This window comes from Mustelus asterias, chromosome 21 (genome assembly GCF_964213995.1).
Source record: "Mustelus asterias chromosome 21, sMusAst1.hap1.1, whole genome shotgun sequence".
NCBI classification, from domain to species: Eukaryota; Metazoa; Chordata; class Chondrichthyes; order Carcharhiniformes; family Triakidae; genus Mustelus; species Mustelus asterias.
Genome location: NC_135821.1, coordinates 58338391 through 58360420, shown reverse-complemented (window position 1 = coordinate 58360420; position 22030 = coordinate 58338391). Strand labels below are relative to the sequence as shown.

The 22030-nt window shown below is 43.6% G+C and overlaps 1 protein-coding gene and 1 pseudogene across 1 annotated transcript; both read left to right on the top strand.

Moving 5' to 3' along the window:
• LOC144508897 (3-beta-hydroxysteroid sulfotransferase-like) overlaps positions 1 to 22030 on the top strand; it is a 97903-nt pseudogene that overhangs the window by 22429 nt on the left and 53444 nt on the right.
• LOC144509476 (fatty acid-binding protein, brain-like) lies at positions 119 to 20342 on the top strand. Its single transcript, XM_078238384.1, has 4 exons — positions 119 to 188; positions 9196 to 9368; positions 18678 to 18779; positions 20286 to 20342. The coding sequence occupies exons 1-4, from the start codon at positions 119 to 121 to the stop codon at positions 20340 to 20342; spliced, it is 402 nt and encodes a 133-aa protein (XP_078094510.1).

The window sequence follows — 22030 nt, the reverse complement described above, 5'->3', positions numbered from 1 at the left end:
AGGAGGGGAGGTGCAGAGAGGTATGGGGACCAGCCCTCTTTCAATCTCTCCAGGAGAGAGGGTGGCACCCCAGTCACCACCACCCTTCCCCCTTCCCCCCATTCTCTAGTGTGGACCCATGGAGCCGTTTGTGGGCAACTGGAGGCTGGTGGACACCCAAAATTACGACAATTACATGAGGGAACTGGGTGAGTGGCCGCAGAGCACATGGAGGCAGGGAGTCGAAATTGAACAAGCGATAAAATAAACTTTAATACGTTAGCTTTTTTAAAAAAAGATAATCAAAATGCTACATGCTCCAGACCACTGATAAATGAGTTACACAAATCACAAATATTAGACGTGAAAACACCCACATTTTGCACCTCAAAGAGGTAAACTCCAAATTGCAATCCAAATTAACGATTTTTCTCCCCCAAAATAACGATTTTTTTCCCGGAAAAAAAACGATGGATTAGGCATGAATGAATGATTATCGACAGGTTTTTACCTCGGGGATCAATGCCTCTCGCTCTGCCGCGGGCGATGTTATTGATCTTTTATCGACCAGCGATCAATAAGTAGCTCGAGCTCGGCTCTAACAGTCCTGGCGCGCGCCGCCTTCAGTGGGGGAGGGGAGACCGTCAGCTTCCCCTTGGCCCAGCATTAACACTGACAATAACCATCATCAAACATTAACATTGACAATGACCATCATCAAACATTAACATTATCAATGACCATCATCAAACATTAACATTATCAATAACCATCATCAAGCATTAACATTATTAATAACCATCATCAAACATTAACATTATCAATAACCATCATCAAACATTAACATTATCAATAACCATCATCAAGCATTAACATTATTAATAACCATCATCAAACATTAACACTGACAATAACCATCATCAAATATAAACATTATCAATAACCATCATTAAACATAAGTATTATCAATATTCATCATCAAATATAAACATAATCAATATCCATCATCAAACATAAACATTATCAATAACCATCATCAAGCACTAACATCATTAAGCATAATTAAGGACACCACGCATCCCGGACATTCTCTCTTGCACCTTCTTCCGTCGGGAAAAAGATACAGAAGTCTGAGGTCACGTACCAACCGACTCAAGAACAGCTTCTTCCCTGCTGCCATCAGACTTTTGAATGGACCTACCTTGCATTAAATTGATCTTTCTCTCCACCCTAGCTATGACTGTAACACTACATTCTGCACTCTCTCGTTTCCTTCTCCATGAACGGTATGCTTCGTCTGTATAGCGCGCAAGAAACAATACTTTTCACTGTATACCAATACGTGTGACAATAAATCAAATCATTAATAACCATCATCAAACATAAACATTATCAATAACCATCATCAAACATTAACACTGACAATAACCATCATCAAACATTAACATTATCAATAACCATCATCAAACATTAACACTGACAATAACCATCATCAAACATTAACATTATCAATAACCATCATCAAACATTAACACTGACAATAACCATCATCAAACATTAACATTATCAATAACCATCATCAAACATTAACACTGACAATAACCATCATCAAACATTAACACCATCAATAACCATCATGAAACATAAACATTATCAATAACCTTCGTCAAGCATAAACATTATCAATAACCATCACCAAATATAAACATTATCAATATCCATCATCAAACATTAACACTGATAATAGTCATCATCAAACATTAACATTATCAATATCCATCATCAAGCATAAACATTATCAATATCCATCATCAAACATTAACATTTTTAATAACCATCATCAAACATTAACATTGACAATGACCATCATCAAACATTAACATTATTAATAACCATCATCAAACATAATATCCCAGATATCCTGAGGTGGTAGGGAGAGGAGCCAGAGGTCGTGGTACATATTGTACCGCTGACATAGGTAGGAAGAGGGAAGAGGGAAGGGGTCATGAAAAGAGAATATAGGGAGTTAGGTAGACAGTTGGGAAGGAGGAAAGCAAAGGTAGTAATCTCAGGATTGCTGCCTGTGCCACGGGAAAGTGAGAGCAGGAATGGAGTGAGGTGGAGGATGAATGCGTGGCTGAGGGGCTGGAGCAGGGGGCAGGGATTCAGGTTCCTGGATCATTGGGACCTCTTTAGGGGCAGGTGTGACCTGTACAAAAAAGACGGGTGGCACTTGAATCCCAGGGGGACCAATATCCTGGCAGGAAGGTTGGCTAAGGCTACTGGGGAGACTTTAAACTAGAAAGGTTGGGGGGAGGAAATCGTGATGAGGTGACTGAGAGCGAGGAGGTTAGCCCGCAAATAGAGAAGGATTGTAGACAGTGTAAGAGGGAGAATAGACGGGTGATGGAGAAGGGGAGAGCTCAGACCAAAGGTTTGAGATGTGTCTATTTTAACGCCAGGAGTGTAGTGAATAATGTGGATGAGCTTAGAGTGTGGTTCGATGCTTGGAAGTGTGATGTGGTGGCCATTACGGAGACTTGGGGACAGGGACAGGACTGGATACTTAAGGTGCTGGGTTTCAGATGTTTCAGAAAGGACAGAGAGGGAGGCAAAGGAGGGGGGGGGTGGGGGGGAGTGGCACTGCTGATCTGGGATAGTGTCACAGTTGTAGAGAAGGTGGAAGCCGTGGAGGGATTGTCTACGGAGTCTCTGTGGGTGGAAGTTCGGAGCGGGAAGGGGTCGATAACTTTGCTGGGTGTTTTCTACAGGCCGCCCAATAGTAACAGGGATGTTGAGAAGCAGATAGGGAAACAGATCCTGGAGAGATGTAGTAATAACAGTGTTGTCGTGATGGGAGACTTTAATTTCCCAAACATCGATTGGAATATCCCTAGGGTAAGGGGTTTGGATGAGGAGGAGTTAGTTAGGTGTGTTCAGGAGGGTTTCCTGACACAGCATGTGGATAAGCCTACAAGAGGAGAGGCTGTACTCGATATGGTACTGGCTAATGAGCCTGGACAGGTGTCGGATCTCTCAGTGGGGGAGCATCTTGGGGATAGTGATCATAACTCTATCTCCTTTACGCTAGCATTGGAAAGAGATAGGATCAGGCAAGCTAGGAAAGTGTTTATCTGGAGTAAGGGGAAATATGAAGCCATCAGGCAGGAGATTAGAGGCGTAAATTGGAAGGAGGCATTCTCGAGGACAAGTACTGAAGTAAGGTGGCAGATTTTCAAGGAATGTTTGTCTGGAGTTCTGCATGACAACGTTCCGATGAGTCAGGGAGGTGTTGGTAGGTTATGGGAACCGTGGTGCACTAAAGCTGTGCTGAACCTAGTCAAAAAGAAAAGGAAAGCGTACAAAAGGTTCAGAGAGCTAGGCGATGATAGGGATCTAGATGAGTATACGGCTTGTAGGAAGGGACTTAAGAAAGAAATTAGGAGAGCCAGAAGGGGTCACGAGAAGGCCTTGGCAGGTAAGATTAAGGAGAACCTTAAGGCGTTCTATAAATATGTGAAGAGTAAAAGGATGAGATGTGAAGGAATAGGACCTATAAAATGTGAAGGTGAGAAAGTCTGTGCAGAACTGCAAGAAATAGCAGAGGTGCTTAATGAATATTTTATCTCGGTATTCACGGTGGAAAAAGACCTGGGTGGTTGTACTACAAGATTGAGGTGGACTGAAAAGATTGAGTATGTGGACATTAAGAAAGAGGATGTGTTGGAAATTGTGAATAGCATCAAGATAGATAAGTCGCCGGGACCGGATGGGATGTACCCCAGGTTACTGTGGGAGGTGAGGGAAGAGATTGCAGAGCCTCTGGCGATGATCTTTGCGTTGTCGATGGAGACGGGAGAGGTTCCGGAGGATTGGAGGATTGCGGATGTGGTTCCTATATTCAAGAAAGGGAATAGGGATAGCCCAGGAAATTACCGACCGGTGAGTCTAACCTCAGTGGTTGGTAAGTTGATGGAGAAGATCCTGAGGGACAGGATTTATGAACATTTAGAGAAGTTTAGTATGCACAAAAGTAGTCAGCACGGCTTTGTCAAAGGCAAATCGTGCCTTACGAGCCTGGTGGAGTTCTTTGAAAATGTGACTAAACACATTGACGAAGGAAAAGCGGTAGATGTGGTTTACATGGACTTCAGCAAGGCATTTGATAAGGTCCCCATGCAAGATTTCTCGAGAAAGTGAGAGGGAATGGGATCCAAGGGGCTGTTGCCTTGTGGATCCAAAACTGGCTTTCCTGCAGAAGGCAGAGAGTGGTTGTAGATGGGTCTTTTTCTGAATGGAGGTCAGTCACCAGTGGAGTGCCCCAGGGATCTGTTCTGGGACCCTTGCTATTTGTCATTTTCATAAATGACCTGGATGAGGAAGTGGAGGGATGGGTTGGTAAGTTTGCCGGCGACACAAAGGTTAGTGGTGTTGTGGATAGGTTAGAGGGATGTCAGAAGCTGCAGCGTGACATAAATAGGATGCAAGACTGGGCGGAGAAGTGGCAGATGGACTTCAACTCGGATAAATGTGTAGTGGTCCATTTTGGCAGGTCAAATGGGATGAAGGAGTATAATATCAAAGGTAAGATTCTTAGCAGTGTAGAGGATCAGAAGGACCTTGGGGTCCGGGTACATAGGACTCTTAAATCGGCCTCGCAGATAGAGGAGGTGGTTAAGAAGGCGTATGGTGTGCTGGCCTTCATCAATCGAGGGATTGAGTTTAGGAGTCGGAAGATAATGATGCAGCTTTATAAGACCCTCGTCAGACCCCACTTGGAGTACTGTGCTCAGTTCTGGTCGCCTTATTACAGGAGGGATGTGGAAATGATTGAAAGGGTGCAGAGAAGATTTACAAGGATGTTGCCTGGATTCGTTGGCATGCCTTATGAGGATAGGTTGAGGGAGCTCGGTCTTTTCTCTTTGAAGAGACGAAGGATGAGAGGTGACCTGATAAAGGTGTACAAGACGTTGAGAGGTATAGGTCGGGTGGACTCACGGAGGCTTTTTCCCAGGGCTGAAATGGCTGCTATGAGAGGACACAGGTTTAAGGTACTGGGGAGTAGGTACAGAGGAGATATCAGGGGTAAGTTTTTCACTCAGAGTGTTGTGGGTGAGTGGAATTGGCTGCCGTCAGTGGTGGTGGAGGCAAACTCAATAGTGTCTTTTAAGAGACTTCTGGATGAGTACATGGGACTTAATAGGATTGAGGGTTATAGGTAAGCCTATATATAAGCCTAGGTAGGTAGGGACATGACCGGCGCAACTTGTGGGCCGAAGGGCCTGTTTGTGCTGTATTTTTTCTATGTTCTATGTTCTATAAACATTATCAATAACCATCATCAAACATTAACATTATCAATATCCATCATCAAACATCAACATTATCAATATCCATCATCAAGCATTAACATTATCAATATCCATCATCAAGCATTAACATTATCAATAACCATCATCAAATATAAACATTATCAATAACCATCATCAAACACTAACACTGACAATGACCATCATCGAGCATTGACATTATCAATAATCATCATCAAACATAACCATATCAATAACCATAATCAAACATTAACATTATCAATATCCATCATCAAGCATAAACATTATCAATATCTATCATCAAACATTAACATTATTAATAACCATCATCAAACATTAACACTGACAATAACCATCATCAAATATAAACATTATCAATAACCATCATTAAACATAAGTATTATCAATATTCGTCATCAAATATAAACATAATCAATATCCATCATCAAACATAAACATTATCAATAACCATCATCAAGCACTAACATCATTAAGCATAATTAAGGACACCACGCATCCCGGACATTCTCTCTTGCACCTTGTTCTGTCGGGAAAAAGATACAGAAGTCTGAGGTCACGTATCAACCGACTCAAGAACAGCTTCTTCCCTGCTGCCATCAGACTTTTGAATGGACCTACCTTGCATTAAATTGATCTTTCTCTCCACCCTAGCTATGACTGTAACACTACATTCTGCACGCTCTCGTTTCCTTCTCCATGAACGGTATGCTTCGTCTGTATAGCGCGCAAGAAACAATACTTTTCACTGTATACCAATACGTGTGACAACATATCAAATCATTAATAACCTTCATCAAACATAAACATTATCAATAACCATCATCAAGCATTAACACTGACAATAACCATCATCAAACATTGACATTATTAATAACCATCATCAAACATTGTCATTATTAATAACCATCATCAAACATTAACATTATTAATATCCATCATCAAGCATTAACACCATCAATACCCATCATCAAGCATAAACATTATCATTAACCATCATCAAGCATAAACATTATCAATAACCATCATTAAATATAAACATTATCAATATCCATCATCAAACATAAATATTATCAATAACCATCATCAAGCACTAACATCATTAAGCATAATTAAGGACCCCACGCATCCCGGACATTCTCTCTTGCATCTTCTTCCATCGGGAAAAAGGTACAGAAGTCTGAGGTCACGTACCAACTGACTCAAGAACAGCTTCTTCCCTGCTGCCATCAGACTTTTGAATGGACCTACCTTGCATTAAATTGATCTTTCTCTCCATCCTAGCTATGACTGTAACACTACATTCTGCACTATCTCGTTTCCTTCTCCATGAACGGTATGCTTCGTCTGTATAGCGTGGAAGAAACAATACTTTTCACTGTATACCAATACGTGTGACAATAAATCAAATCAAATCATTAATAACCATCATCAAACATTAACATTGACAATAACCATCATCAAACATAAACATTATGGTTTTTTAGGGAACATTAAAACTGACAAAGCCCCAGGGCCTGATGGCATCTATCCTCGACTGCTCAGGGAGACGAGAGATGAAATTGCTGGGCCTCTGACGGAAATCTTTGTCGCTTCTTTGGACACGGGTGAGGTCCCTGAGGATTGGAGGATAGCGAATGTGGTCCCGTTGTTTAAGAAGGGTAGCAGGGATAACCCAGGAAATTATAGGCCGGTGAGCTTGGCGTCCGTGGTAGGGAAGTTGTTGGAGAGGATTCTTAGAGACAGGATGTATGTGCATTTAGAACGGAACAATCTCATTAGTGACAGACAGCATGGTTTTGTAAGAGGGAGGTCGTGCCTTACAAATTTGGTGGAGTTTTTTGAGGAAGTGACAAAAACGGTTGATGAAGGAAGGGCCATGGATGTCGTCTATATGGATTTCAGTAAGGCATTTGACAAAGTCCCACATGGCAGGTTGGTTAAGAAGGTTAAGGCTCATGGGATACAAGGAGAAGTGGCTCGATGGGTGGAGAACTGGCTTGGCCATAGGAGACAGAGGGTAGTGGTCGAAGGGTCTTTTTCCGGCTGGAGGTCTGTGACCAGTGGTGTTCCGCAGGGCTCTGTACTGGGATCTCTGCTATTTGTGATATATATAAATGATTTGGAAGAAGGTGTAACTGGTGTAATCAGCAAGTTTGCGGATGACACGAAGACGGCTGGACTTGCGGATAGCGAAGAGCATTGTCGGGCAATACAGCAGGATATAGATAGGCTGGAAAATTGGGCGGGAGGTGGCAGATGGAGTTTAATCCGGATAAGTGCGAAGTGATGCATTTTGGAAGAAATAATGTAGGGAGGAGTTATACAATAAATGGCAGAGTCATCAGGAGTATAGAAACACAGAGGGACCTAGGTGTGCAAGTCCACAAATCCACAGGTGGAGAAGGTGGTGAAGAAGGCATATGGTATGCTTGCCTTTATAGGACGGGGTATAGAGTATAAAAGCTGGAGTCTGATGATGCAGCTGTATAGAACGCTGGTTAGGCCACATTTGGAGTACTGCGTCCAGTTCTGGTCGCCGCACTACCAGAAGGACGTGGAGGCGTTAGAGAGAGTGCAGAGAAGGTTTACCAGGATGTTGCCTGGTATGGAGGGTCTTAGCTATGAGGAGAGATTGGGTAGACTGGGGTTGTTCTCCTTGGAAAGACGGAGAATGAGGGGAGATCTAATAGAGGTGTACAAGATTATGAAGGGTATAGATAGGGTGAACAGTGGGAAGCTTTTTCCCAGGTCGGAGGTGACGATCACGAGGGGTCACGGGCTCAAGGTGAGAGGGGCGAAGTATAACTCAGATATCAGAGGGACGTTTTTTACACAGAGGGTGGTGGGGGCCTGGAATGCGCTGCCAAGTGGGGTGGTGGAGGCAGGCACGCTGACATCGTTTAAGACTTACCTGGATAGTCACATGAGCAGCCTGGGAATGGAGGGATACAAACGATTGGTCTAGTTGGACCAAGGAGCGGCACAGGCTTGGAGGGCCGAAGGGCCTGTTTCCTGTGCTGTACTGTTCTATTATCAATAACCATCATCAAGCATTAACATTATCAATAACCATCATCAATAACCATCATCAAGCATTAACATTGACCGTGACCATCATCAAGCAATATTGTCAATAACCATCATTTCTCAGTAATAATGTGAGTATTAACTGCCTTCAGCAATCACCCCTTCTCTTGATTCACGTTTTTCAGAATCAAATACAAAGTATGGTGAGTTTGTGCATTTAAAAATAATATTTCTGCTGTTGTTAGTGCTAAATTATCATGTTACTGATGTAATATCTTATTAGTAGTTACACATCTATTAGTTTTTGAAGTATTACTTTTATTCAGAGGGTGTACATCGAGTCCAGTGCCAATTGTAGCATATGTTAAAATGTGTTTATTTATGTAATAATTGCTATACTTATAGGGCTCATTAGAGTCACAGAGCAATACAGCATGGAAACAGGCCCTTCGGCCCAACCAATCCGTGCTGACCATGGTGCCCTCCCAGCTAGTCCTAATTGCCCACGTTTGGCCCATATCCCTCTAATCCTTACTTTGTTCTCCAGTTTGGGCATCCCCTCCTTAAGGGTTTGACTTACAAGAACCTGTTTCAGCCCTCAACACTGAACTCTTCACATTTTATCTGTGAGCATGTAATGTTTCTGATTAACCGCAATGATTTATAGCTACATTTGTGTAAATGATACATTATAATTTTCCCTATACTGAGGCGCATTTGTACCTGTCACATTTATGATAGCTGTTTATTTGGGACTATCATTAATATACAGTGCTGTTATGATTCGCACCAGTTGCATATTGCTACGTTTATCGGCATATCTGTTTTCTGACCTCAGGAGTGGACTTCGCAACCCGACAGGTGGGCAATGTCACTAAACCCAACACAATCATCAAATTAGATGGTGATAATGTCATTATACAAACCAAGAGCACCTACAGAAACACAGAAATTATCTTCCAACTTGACAAACCATTCAATGAGCATACCTCTGACAATAGAGACTGCAAGGTAAGGTTCTTGTGGAGTGTACGCTGTTTACACCCCAGCCGCCACCTCGGGTCATCTCATGCTCAAAAGTGAACATGATGTACTTCCAGAGATGTTTTTACTTGCTGCAGTTCTATCAAGTTCACGAAAATGAAATGTTTAGTTGGAATTTGGCACATTTAAGGTGGAGGCAGTGGCAGAATGATAATGTCACCGGACTAGCAATCCAGAGGCCCAGGCAAATGCTATGGGGGCAGGGGTTTGAATATCACCATGGCGGAATTTAAATTTAGTTAATAAAATCCTGAATTAAAAAGCTAGCCTCAGTAATAGCGACCATGACAACATGTAGTTCATCTGCTATCCTTACCTGGTCTGGCCCACATATGACTCCAGTCTCACGGCAATGTGGTTGACTATTAAATGCCCTCTGAAATGATCTAGCGAGTCACTCATCTCAAACCGCTACAAAAGAAATGAAACTGGATGGGTCACCCAGCATCGACCCAGGCACAGGAAACGAAGGCAGCAAACCCAGCCTTGCCGACCCTGCAAAATCCTTGTTACTAACATCAGAGGGCTTGTGCCAAAAGTGTGAGAGCTGACCCACAGACTAGTCCAACCTGTGTGAACTGGTCTGTGGCAAGTGGTGAGGGATCCAACAATAGGGAAATAACCTACTTGACCTTGTCCTCACCAATCTCCCTGTCGCAGATGTATCTGTCAATGACAATCTTAGTAGGAACGACCTCTGCACAGTCCGTGTGGAGGTAACGTCCCATCTTCACATTGAGGATACCCTCCATTGTGTTGTGTGGTACTACCACTGTGCTATGTGGAATCGATTCAAACAGATCTGGCAACTCAACTGGGCAACCATGAGGCACTGTGGGCCATCAGCAGGAGCAGATTTGACCTCCTGAGGTCCCAGCATCACAGATGCCAGCTTTCAGCCAATTTGGTTCACTCCACCAGATATCAAGGAACAACTGATGGCACTGGATGCTGCAAAGGCTATGGTATCTGACAACATTCCAGCAATGGGGAGGCGGTGGGCAATGGGGTCAAAGTTACACAAGGAGGGGAGGGAGGGGGAAAAAAAAAAGGAGGGCGGCACGGTAGCACAGTGGTTAGCACTGCTGCTTCACAGCTCCAGGGTCCCGGGTTCGATTCCTGGCTCGGGTCACTGTCTGTGTGGAGTTTGCACATTCTCCTCGTGTCTGCGTGGGTTTCCTCCAGGTGCTCCGGTTTCCTCCCACAGTCCAAAGATGTGCGGGTTAGGTTGATTGGCCAGGTTAAAAATTGCCCCTTAGAGTCCGGGGATGCGTAGATTAGAGGGATTAGCGGGTAAATATGTGGGGGTAGGGCCTGGGTGGGATTGTGGTCGGTGCAGACTCGATGGGCCGAATGGCCTCCTTCTGCACTGCAGGGTTTCTATGAGTAGTATTGTCACTTGACTGGTAATCCAGAGGCCCAGGGTAATGCTTTGGGGACCTCGATTCAAATTCCACCATTTCAGATAAAACACCTGGAATTTTAAAAAAGTCTAACAATGACCTGCTGAGTAGACAAGACCCATCAAAAGAGATGCAATTGGGGCTGACCCATGTTGTGAGGTTGCCAAAGGGTTGCAGATCTCAGATGTCACAAGACTGAAATGTCCTGAAAACTCAAGACTAGATTCACAAACCTCCAAAGAAAGCAGTGAAAATGTTAACAATGCTTCAAACCAAACCCTCACCCAAATCTGTAACTCCAACCAGCTCAACCTGCCTGTTATACAACTTTAATTTAAACACCTCCCAAGCATTCCAGTTTAATGAGACAAAGAAGGACAGTAATTCAATTATTTCGTTATTTAACACTTCGAGTACCAACTCAAACATAAACACTTGCAACTTATTAACTCTTTACTGAACTTTAACTCTAACTGAACATCAACTTTAACTAAACATCAACTTTATCTTTTTAACTGAAAATAGATACTACCAAGTTTAGGAAAACCTTGACCAAGAAATATCCTCGATGTAGAATCTATCTCCTTCTTTGAAGCTTCCACAAGACTTCTTGCAATGGTTGGTCTCTTCAAGTTATTGTTGCCAAACAAAGGCTCGCATGTCTCTTTATCCACAATTCTTCACTCGCTTCCGGAAGATTCTCTGTCATCCAGCCAACTGTGTAACCAGAAACTGATCATATGGCTCGAACATCCAGTGAAATTACTTTTGAACGACGCCATTACACTTAGTTCATTTGACATGTCCCATACATAGCCATATAAATCAGTGATGCACTGTCTCGGTTGAATCATAGAAACCCTACAGTGCAGAAAGAGGCCACTGGGCCCATCGAGTCTGCACCAACCACAATCCCACCCAGGCCCCACCCCCACATCCCTACACACTCACCCGCCAATCCCTCCAACCCTCGCATCTCTGGACACTAAGGGGCAATTTTAGCATGGCCAATCGACCTAACCCGCACATCTTTGGAATGTGGGAGGAAACCAGAGCACCCGGAGGAAACCCATGCAGACACGAGGAGAATGTGCAAACTCCACACAGACAGTGACCCAAGCCGGGAATCGAACACAGGTCCCTGGAGCTGTGAAGCAGCATTGCTAACCACTGTGCTACTGTGCCGCCCTATGATGTAAACAACTTCCCTTATCTGGGAAGCTTCAGATCACAGAGCCTCTTTATGACCTGCATCTGGTTTTAATCTATTAAGTTGACCAAAAATCCCAGCATGCTTCACTCTCAGCCAGAATAACCATTTTAAAGCCACTATTGCCATTATCATTGTTAAGTTATTGCTGCAGCCGTTCTTTCTCCATCAATAGCCCGCCCACGCTGCCTTTTCTCAATTGCACTTTAAATCCTCTAAATGAACTTCCTAATAGTCAGTGGACATACATCCGATTCATAGTTGCACCTGCCAAGTGAAATGTTGCTCAAGTGCACAATGACGCCGGAATATGCGCCTGACATATTCCCATGCAATTTCCCACACGTCCAGGTCAGGCGGGCCCTGAAAGTGTAAAATTTTTACCCATTGAACAAATGCAGAGGGTGGAATTTTATTACTCTGTCGCAGCGGGGATGGGGCCATAAAATTCAGTGAGCCGTTCAAAACACCATTGACTTCCGTGGACATGGACGATCCTCCTGAAAGGAAGGGGCCTTAAAAATCCACCCAGTTCCTATCTATGGGCAAGAAAAAATCGGAATACCATAAGAGTTACCAATACACCAAATAGAGAATTTAGAAGGAACCTTTGCCAAAAGAGGAGTTAGATTATGGAACTTGCTGCCCCGAAGGCTGTTGTTGAGGTGATGTGTTTGGGGATCGATTGTGCTTTAAGCAATATTTGACCAAGCTTTTGGTCATCAGTCATTAACATCTCCTTTTGTGGCTCAGTGTTAAATTTTCGTACGACATACCTTGGTACATTTTAGTATGTTAAAGGTGCTATATGGATGTAAGTTATTGTTGGATAATTGGGATAATAGGAACTTCAGTACCAGAGAGTCCATTGTGTTGGTTTTATGAATTTTTACAATACAGTGTGTTATGAAGCGGAGGTGGAACCCCCCCTCTGAGAACTAACACCTAAACACTCAAAGAGGAGTACCTCACCTCATAATCTGTAAAAGTGTGAAGTGGTACGATCTAGTCTTCAGCAACTTTTAGTGGTTAAATCAAAATAACTCCCTGACACTCTCTCTAAAGTCAACAAATAACAATTTATTTATTTAACTAACAGTGAACAAGTTAACTAAACTATTAACAAACCAATAAAACATGATTCTAATGGAATGTCGTTCAGATAAATACAATTCCCACTTATTAGCAAAAAAATAGAATTTTAATCACTCTCCAAATTACAGCCAGTTTTTGTGTCTTCCGGAATATTCTGGGTCTTCTCTGTTGATTCTTCTTTCTTCTTTGCTATCTAGGTGAGGCTTTAAGCTAAAAGGTATAAGCTGTGGCAGGTGGCAGTTGCTCTCCTCCTCTGTCGCACTGCCCCCTTCCTTTTATACCAGTGATGACATATCAATATCCCCCACAATTGGATTGGTCCTAGGTTGCCAAAACCATCGGATTTAGATTTAATAGGTTCTTGGTATCTAAGTGCCTAATTCAAATTGATAGACTGAATTCAGTAATTCAAATGCCTGAAAACCTTTTGCTTGGCAACCCTGCTGCTTGGCCTTCCAATATAAATGTTTCATTTTGGGCACTCTATCTGTACTTGCATTTTTTTAACTTTCTAAGCACAGAAAAAGCACCATCTTTTAAAGGGATCATGCAATGCTTTCTCCCTAGCATTTTACAATTTTACAAACACCAATCTATTCTACCCAACTTCACAACAAGTGTGATACAGAGACCAAAACTTGTAATACAACAAATATAGACAACATTTGGAACATTAAATTATCTTAGTTAACTTCATTAAACTGTCACAGGGAGTGAAAAAGATTAAACAGAATCTCACTCCTGCTGTGCATTTGACAGTGAATATGTCACAGCTGACAGCAAAGGCACGAATTGAAAATACAAACTTCCAGCAGATTTTGACAATTGTAAGATCTGCTTCTGGACTCTAATCATACCTCATACTGCTAACTTAATGCCTCTAAGGGAAGTTAAATAGTTTGTTAGTTAGGTAGTTTGGTCCATAGTTAATTCATCCACAAAGATAATGAAGTTAAATTTTCCAATCGATTCATTTCACACGTACATCATTCATTCTTGCAAGTAACAAAAGAATCTTAATCCCAGGTGAGATATTTCCGCATCTCAAGTTATAGGAATAAATGTAGACTTTGGTCAAGAGCCATGGTCCAGAAATGATGTTGCAAATAGTATGTCCCATCTAATTCAGTGAAGCAGAATGAATTCTTGCAACATATGAGTCGAGGTGAGGTGAGAGTGACAGCCCTTGACATCAAGACTGCATTCGACCGAGTGTGGTATTAAGGAGCCCTAGCAAAACTGGAATCAATGGGTATCGGGCAAAGTCTCCTCTGGTTGGAGTCAAAACTGGTACATAGGAAGATGGAGGGTCAGTCATCTCAGCTCCGGGACATCTCTGCAGGAGCCCCTCAGGATAGTGTCTTCAGCTGCTTCATCAATGACCTTCCCTCTGTCATAAGGTCAGAAGTGGGGATGTTTGCCAATGATTGCACAATGTTCAGCACTATTTGTGACTCCTCAGATCTGAAGCAGTCCATGTTCAAATGCAACACGATCTGGACAATATCCAGGCTTTAGCTGACAAGTGACAACTAACATTCGCAGCACACAAATGTCAGGCAATGACCGTCACCAATAAGAGACACTCTACCACCATTTGACATTCAACGGTCTTACCAACTCTGAATCCCCCACTGTCAATATCCTTGGGGTTATCATTGACCAGAAACTCAACTGGACCCACCACATTAACACAGTGGCTACAAAAGCAGGTCAGAGGCTAGGAGTACTGTGCTGAATGGGTCACCTCCTGACTCCCCAAAGCTTATCCACCATGTACAAGGCACAAGTCAGGAGTATGATGGAATACTCCTCATTTGCCTGGATGGTTATTGTTGCAGCTCCAATAACACTCAAGAAGCTTGACACCATCTAGGACAAAGCAGCCCGCTACACACATCCATTCCCTCCACCGCCGAAGCTCATTTACAGCAGTGTGTACTATCTACAAGATGCACTGCAGCAATTCACCAAAGATCCTTAGACAGCACCTTCCAAACCCATGATTACTTCCATCTAGAAGGACAAGGGCAGCAGATACATGGGAACACCACCATCTGCAAGCTCCCCTCCAAGCCACTCACCATCCTGACTTGGAAATATATTGCCATTCCCTTACAGTCGCTGGATCAAAATCCTGGAATTCCCTCCCTATCGGCACTGTGGATCAACCCTCGGCAGATGGACTGCAGCGATTCAAGAAGGCAGCTCACCATCACCTTCTCAAGGGCAACTAGGGATGGGCAATAAATGCTGGCCAGCTAGTAACACCCATGTCCCACAAATGAATAAAAAAAATTGCAATGTGGGTGACCTTACCCAAAAACATCCGAGTGCCGAATGAGCGTGAAAACTGGAGAGAATCGCAGGCATCTTTTGGGCAAGCTCCCAGTTGCAATCGTATGGCACTTAGTTGAAAAAAGAGCCCAGGTGTAATTGTCGCCAGCAGGGGTAGAGGGTGGAGCCTAATCTTGCCAGGAAGCTGGCTGCTGAGCTCTAGGGGTGCCATTGCACAGGCAGTTCAATATCCCAGCGCACAGTGTACATAGTGCACTGGGAGATCTCCTGTCAGCCCACCCACCTCGGACATCAGGACACACTGCCGATCCCTCCCTGTGCCAGACTCGCTCCCCTCCCCCCTCCGCCAATCACCGCCCGGCCAATCACCCTCCAATGCAGAATTCCCCTTTTCCCCCGCCTCGTCAGGCTCTGTTCCCATCAAGCTCCGGCCCCTTGGCAGTGCCAGGGTGCCTGGCTGGCAGTGCCAACCTGGCACTGCCCAAAGAGGGGCATTGCCCCAGACCACTCGGGAGGGATTTAATGACCTCTGTTCTCACTGGCAAGGCCATCACATCTGGTCTCCATTGGTGGAGACCATACCTGATTCTCGCTGGTGAGGATCTCAAGCAGGAAAAGGCAAGTGAGCCCGGACGATAGCATCTGGGACTCGCAAATTAGATTTAAATTAAGTTTTGAGTACTAAAATTGGCTTCACGCCTGGAGGATTTCGCTGGCAGAAGAGTGCCAGTAACATCGCGAGAGGCAAAAAAACGGACGCAAACTCGATTTTCCGCCTCTTGCCCAATCTTATCAGCTCGCCACGCTGAGCTACTGGCACGATGAGCTGGTAAGATCGCACCCCCCAGTATTTTAGGCTGATGTTAGAATTGATAAGGGTTAAAATGCTTAAGGGTGGAGAATTGTTTAATTTAAGCAATCATTTTTAAAAATTTCAGTTTCAGATTTTATTAAACTTCTGTAATGCAGTGAGTATTAAAAAATGTAGACATTTTCAGGAAGAACAAATTGAACAGCTGCTTGTCCCCTTTTTCAATTAGCTCTTCCCCACTTCTCAACATGTCCCTACCTTCCCTTTTTCACTATGTTTGTTTATGGAAACTATTTTTACAGTTTGTTTCAATTACCCTGGTAACTTTCCCATAAATATACACACTTAAAAAATATGTTTTTCCTTCTCTTTTATTCCTAGCTTTCTAATATTTTGATGCTGGCCTCTATTATTCAAACAGTTTGCCACTTCAGTCCATTCTCTGTAAAGACAACGCAGCATATTTCAGTATTAAACCTGGTTCTGCATAATAATCTATGAGTCACATTTTTGTTTATCAATATATTGGGCAGTAAAATGCTTACTCTGATCATGAGGCATTGAAGGTCAACTTATGGTTTGCTGGACAAAGAATATTTTGCATAAAATCCAAAAGTCGTAACAACACCATGATAAAACAGTGTGATTAGAATGGCAGCATTGTTTTCAATTTAATTTGGATCACAATGAACATTTATTTAAAAAGACCCGTGCAATAAGCCAGTCTGAAAAAAAATGATTTTTGATGAAAGAAAGAACCTGGTAAATAAAGGTGATAGCTGTTCCTAACACAGGTGCACTTTGTGGGCCTGATTTTACAAAAACCTCGCGCCCGAAATCGTGGTAAAGTTGGGCGTTGGGCCTTTAACGCGATCTGCACCTGAATCTGAGCAGATCACGGCTTTACCAACACCCGATTCGGGTCCGGCCCGCGCCCGAATCGGGCGGCCCGATGGTTTAAATGCATTTGCATGCATTTAAATCGACTTAATGAACCGCGCACCCAACTCTACCGCCAAATCCCACTTTACCGTCTTCTGGCCCGATCCGCGTCAGCGCTGTACTCGACCTGCCAAATAAAAGTCCGAAGTCGCCACTTCAGCCTCCGAAGAGCGGGTTCAGAGACTGCAACGGCTCTCTGACCCAGGTCATCCTCTGGTCGGGGGGGGGGGAGAGGGGTGGGAGGAGGAGGGGGTGTGACGTATCATCTGGGGGAGGAGGGGAGGGGGTGTGACCAATCATCCCCTGGGAGGGGGGTGGGAGGAGAGGGGGTGTGAGGTCTCATCCTCGGGGCGGGGTGGGGGGGTGGTGGGAGGGGAGGGGGTGTGACCGACCATCCCCTGGGGGAGGGATAGAGGAGAGGGGGTGTGATGTATCATCCTCTGGTCGGGGGGTTCCACTGCCTGTCTGCGGCCGATCCCTCCTGCCGGAGTGGACGTGCGGCCATGCCATCCCACAAAATCTTCAGGATGAAGTGATTCCTCGCGAAGAAGATGAAGCAGAACCGGCCGATTCCACAGTGGATCTGCATGAAAACCGGCTACAAGATCAGTACAAGTCCAAGAGGAGACACTGGAGGAGGACCAAGCTGGGCCTGTAAAGGGATACACCATCACTGGTACACTACCAGCCACAGCCATCTCTCCCGCTCTCTTGCCCCTGCAGGGAAGAATAATCTGTGGCTGGTAATGTACCAGTGATGGTGTATCCCTTTACATGCTTAGCTTGGTCCTTCTCCAGTGTCTCCTCTTGGACTTGTACTGATCTTGTTGCCGGTTTTCATGCGGATCCACTGTGGAATCGGCCGGTTCTGCTTCATCTTCCTACCGAGGAATCGCTTCATCCTGAAGGTTTTGTGGGATGCCATGGTCGCATGTCCACTCCGGGAGGAGGGATCGGCCGCAGACAGGCAGCGGAACCCCCCCAACCAGAGGATGTTACGTCAGACCCCCTCTCCTCCACCCCCCCAGGGGATGATCGGTCACACCCCCCCCCACCCCCCCCCCACCCCCACCACACCCCCCCGACCAGAGGATGACCGTCAGAGAGCTGCTCTCTCCGCTTTCTGCTTTTTCTTTCTTTCGCGCCCGGGCTCGCTCTGTCAGATTTTTTTCGAACTCCACATGCGCAGTTCAGAGCTCCGATCGTTCCGCCAGCGCTAAGCCCCGCCCACAGCGCGCATCAGACCGGAGCCGGAAAAACGTGTATGGGCGGGCTGGAAAGAGGATTCCAGGCGCGGATCTATTTGACGCCCGGATTCGGCACTTAGACTCAAAATGGTAAAATTCCCCCCTGTGTGTGTGCAGTCTTGAGTGTAGTTTTACGTGAGCAAGAATTGTGTCCACATCTGAAGTCAGAAATATTGGACACTGAGTTTGGAGAACCCGTGTGGCATGTGAAGAACCGAACCTTCATTTACCAACTGCAGAAATCTAACATGCTGACTGTTGTTGTTCCAGACAGTTGTGTCATTGGAGGGTGACAAATTGGTCCAGATTCAGAAGTGGGATGGAAAACAAACATCAATTACCCGAGAAATCAAAGATGATAAACTCATAATGGTATGTTTAAGAAAGAGAGCAAGTTTTACATTTATAATGCAATCTATCACATTTAAGAAAAAATAATTACTTTCAAATTAGGGAGGAAGCTGGGGCTTGAATTTCAAGAATGATTGGTGACATGAAGCTTTGATTTGATTTGATTTATTATTGTCACGTATTAGTATACAGTGAAAAGTATTGTTTCTTGCACTCTATATAGACAGAGCATACCGTTCATAGAGAAGGAAAAGAGAGAGTGCAGAATATAGTGTGACAGTCATAGCTAGGGTGTAGAGAAAGATCAACTTAATGCAAGGTAGGTCCGTTCAAAAGTCTGACGGCAGCAGGGAAGAAGTTGTTCTTGAGTCGGTTGGTACGTGACCTCAGACTTATGTATCTTTTTCCCGATGAAAGAAGGTGGAAGAGAGTATGTCTGGTGTGTGGGGCCCTTGATAATGCTGGCTGCTTTGCTGAGGCAGCGGGAAGTGTAGACAGAGTAAATGGATGGGAGGCTGGTTTGCGTGATGGATTGGGCTACACGACCTTTTGTAGTTTCTTGCGGTCTTGGGCAGAGCAGGAGCATTACCAAGCTGTGATACAACCAGAAAGAATGCTTTCTATGGTGCATCTGTAAAAGTTGATGAGAGTCGTAGCTGACATACCAAATTTTCTTAGTCTTCTGAGAAAGTAGAGGCGTTGGTGGGCTTTCTTAACTATCGTGTCAGCATGGGAGGACCAGGACAGGTTGTTGGTGATCTGGACACCTAAAAACCTGAAGCTCTCGACCCTTTCTACTTCGTCCCCGTTGATGTAGACAGGGGCATGCTCTCTTTTATGCTTCCTGAAGTCGATGACAATCTCCTTCATTTTATTGACATTGAGGGAGAGATTATTGTTGCCGCACCAGTTCACCAGATTCTCTATCTCATTCCTGTACTCTGTCTTGTCATTGTTTGAGATCCGACCCACCACAGTGGTGTCGTCAGCAAACTTGAAAATTGAATTTGAGGGGAATTCGGGAAGCACCCCTAATTGAAGGCGTGAAGCTCATTCTTTTCAGTCCCAGTAATGTGCTTTAGCAACAACCTCTGAATCAAATTGCAAACTTGCACTTAATGAATTCTGCACTCATCAAAGTGAGGACTGGGAACAGAATCCAATGTTAGTATGTTGCACTCCAGGTACAGGCCGGTTCGAGTAAAGCATCCCTTGCTAAGTTTCAGCATTCCTCAAATATTAATCTCTAGTGCACAAGTATAACAATATTCCATTTTCCACGTTATCCGTCTTGTTTGCCTCTTTTCGGATTGTCACTTTGCAGCCCATTCAAACCAGGGCTCAAATCCTGCAACTGAATTGACATGCAAAAACTTTATAGGACCCTTGCAACCAGCAGAGGAATTTTTATTCCTTCTGAGCTGAGAGAACAGCACTTTATATAACTTTGCATTTAAACCAATGTGTGTGCACTCAACTCACCAAGTATAATTTTCTGACAGGTCATATTGTTTTCTTTTTTTCTAGACTCTTATCTTAAATGACGTGGTTTCTATTCGCACACATGAGAGGGAAGGTGCATAAGGAAGTTCCTTTCTTCGGATTCCCATGTTATTTGATGCATCGCTTTATGTCGCAATTTTACATGAAAAAGAAATATTGCCTTCAAATACGTGTCCTAATACTGTACCAGCGATGGTTTATTATGAATTATGTGATAAACCTTTTTTTATGACCATGACTTTCATCGGGGGTTTTTGATGACATGAAATAAATAACAAAAGGCTATTTAGCTCAACAATCCTACCAACGAGAATATGCATACATTGTGTCCTGTATTTTCCCAATTTATTTATTAATGTCCTTGAAAGAAGGAAACCTGCCATCCTTATTCACACATACACACTGGTAGGCTTACGGTGAGTCTGAATGCATCACAGCCAAGGATTTAAATCAGAGTGCTCCAACATTGATGTAATTGAATCACTAATTGAGCTGCTAACTTGCATTTAAACCTTGCCAAGTTCTCCTTACTACTGTATAGAGTTTCAATTGTTTTGGTTTTGATTGGAAACTGGGTGACTAGATGACTTTTCCAGATTGTTTTACTGTCCACAGAAAAAACTTTCATCCCATAAACCCAAGGGAAAGCTTCCTCTCTGGAGTTAGTATATTTAAAAAATGGTTCTCAGAAGTTTCTTAACTCACTACACCACCGAGTACTTGAATGTAGATACTTGCGTGAAAAAAGAAATAGCTTACTGGAACTGATTGTTCTCTGAACCAAAATTCAATAGTAGAGCCATCCAATTAAAATTGGCTCAATTACATTGAAGAAAATTTATCGTTGGATAAAGTGATGTAATAAAAACATAATTGTCGACATGATATAGTGGATTGGCAATATAATGCCTTGAAATTGTGGTATTACTTTCATATGAACTGGGTAAAGATTTTTTATTTTAAAAATTACACAATATAATTGCAGGGCCAAAGTATTTAGGTTAGAGCAGCATTAGTTATTCCCAGAACTTCATGAGGTGTACTTAAACTGGGAAGCTTTTGAAAGGCACGTATATATGTATATATATATAAGACTGACTTCAGTTTGTGATGACATTTTGCTACAATAGATTAATACATTCAGTGATTTGAAATTTTGTTCGGCCTTGGGGTAAATTAAATTAAATTAACTGTGCATATGCCGTTCAAATTTTTTATGTTGGTCAGGTTCCTTAGGACTTGGAGATGCCAACCCCACCAAGCTGAAGATGAAAACTCTGTGTGCCTGCTCAAAAAGCAAAAATTCACAAGGGGTACAAAAAGTCTGGGAGAAGTGAGGGATGATGTGGAGATGCCGGCGTTGGACTGGGGTAAACACAGTAAGAAGTCTCACAACACCAGGTTAGAGTCCAACAGGTTTATTTGGTAGCAAAAGCCACTAGCTTTCGGAATAGGCTGTCCCTTCGTCAGGTGAGTGGGAGTTCTGATTACAAACAAGGCACAAAGACACAAACTCAATTTACATGTATAATAATTGGAATGTGAGCCTTTACAGCTAATCAAGTCTTAAAGGTACAGACAATGTGAGTGGCGGGAGCATTAAGCACAGCTTAAAGAGATGTGTATTGTCTCCAGACAGGACAGCAAGTGAGATTTTGCACATCCAGGCAGGTTGTGGGGGTTACAGATAGTGTGACATGAACCCAATATCCCGGTTGAGGCCATCCTCATGTGTGCGGAACCTGGCTATCAGTCTCTGCTCAGCGACT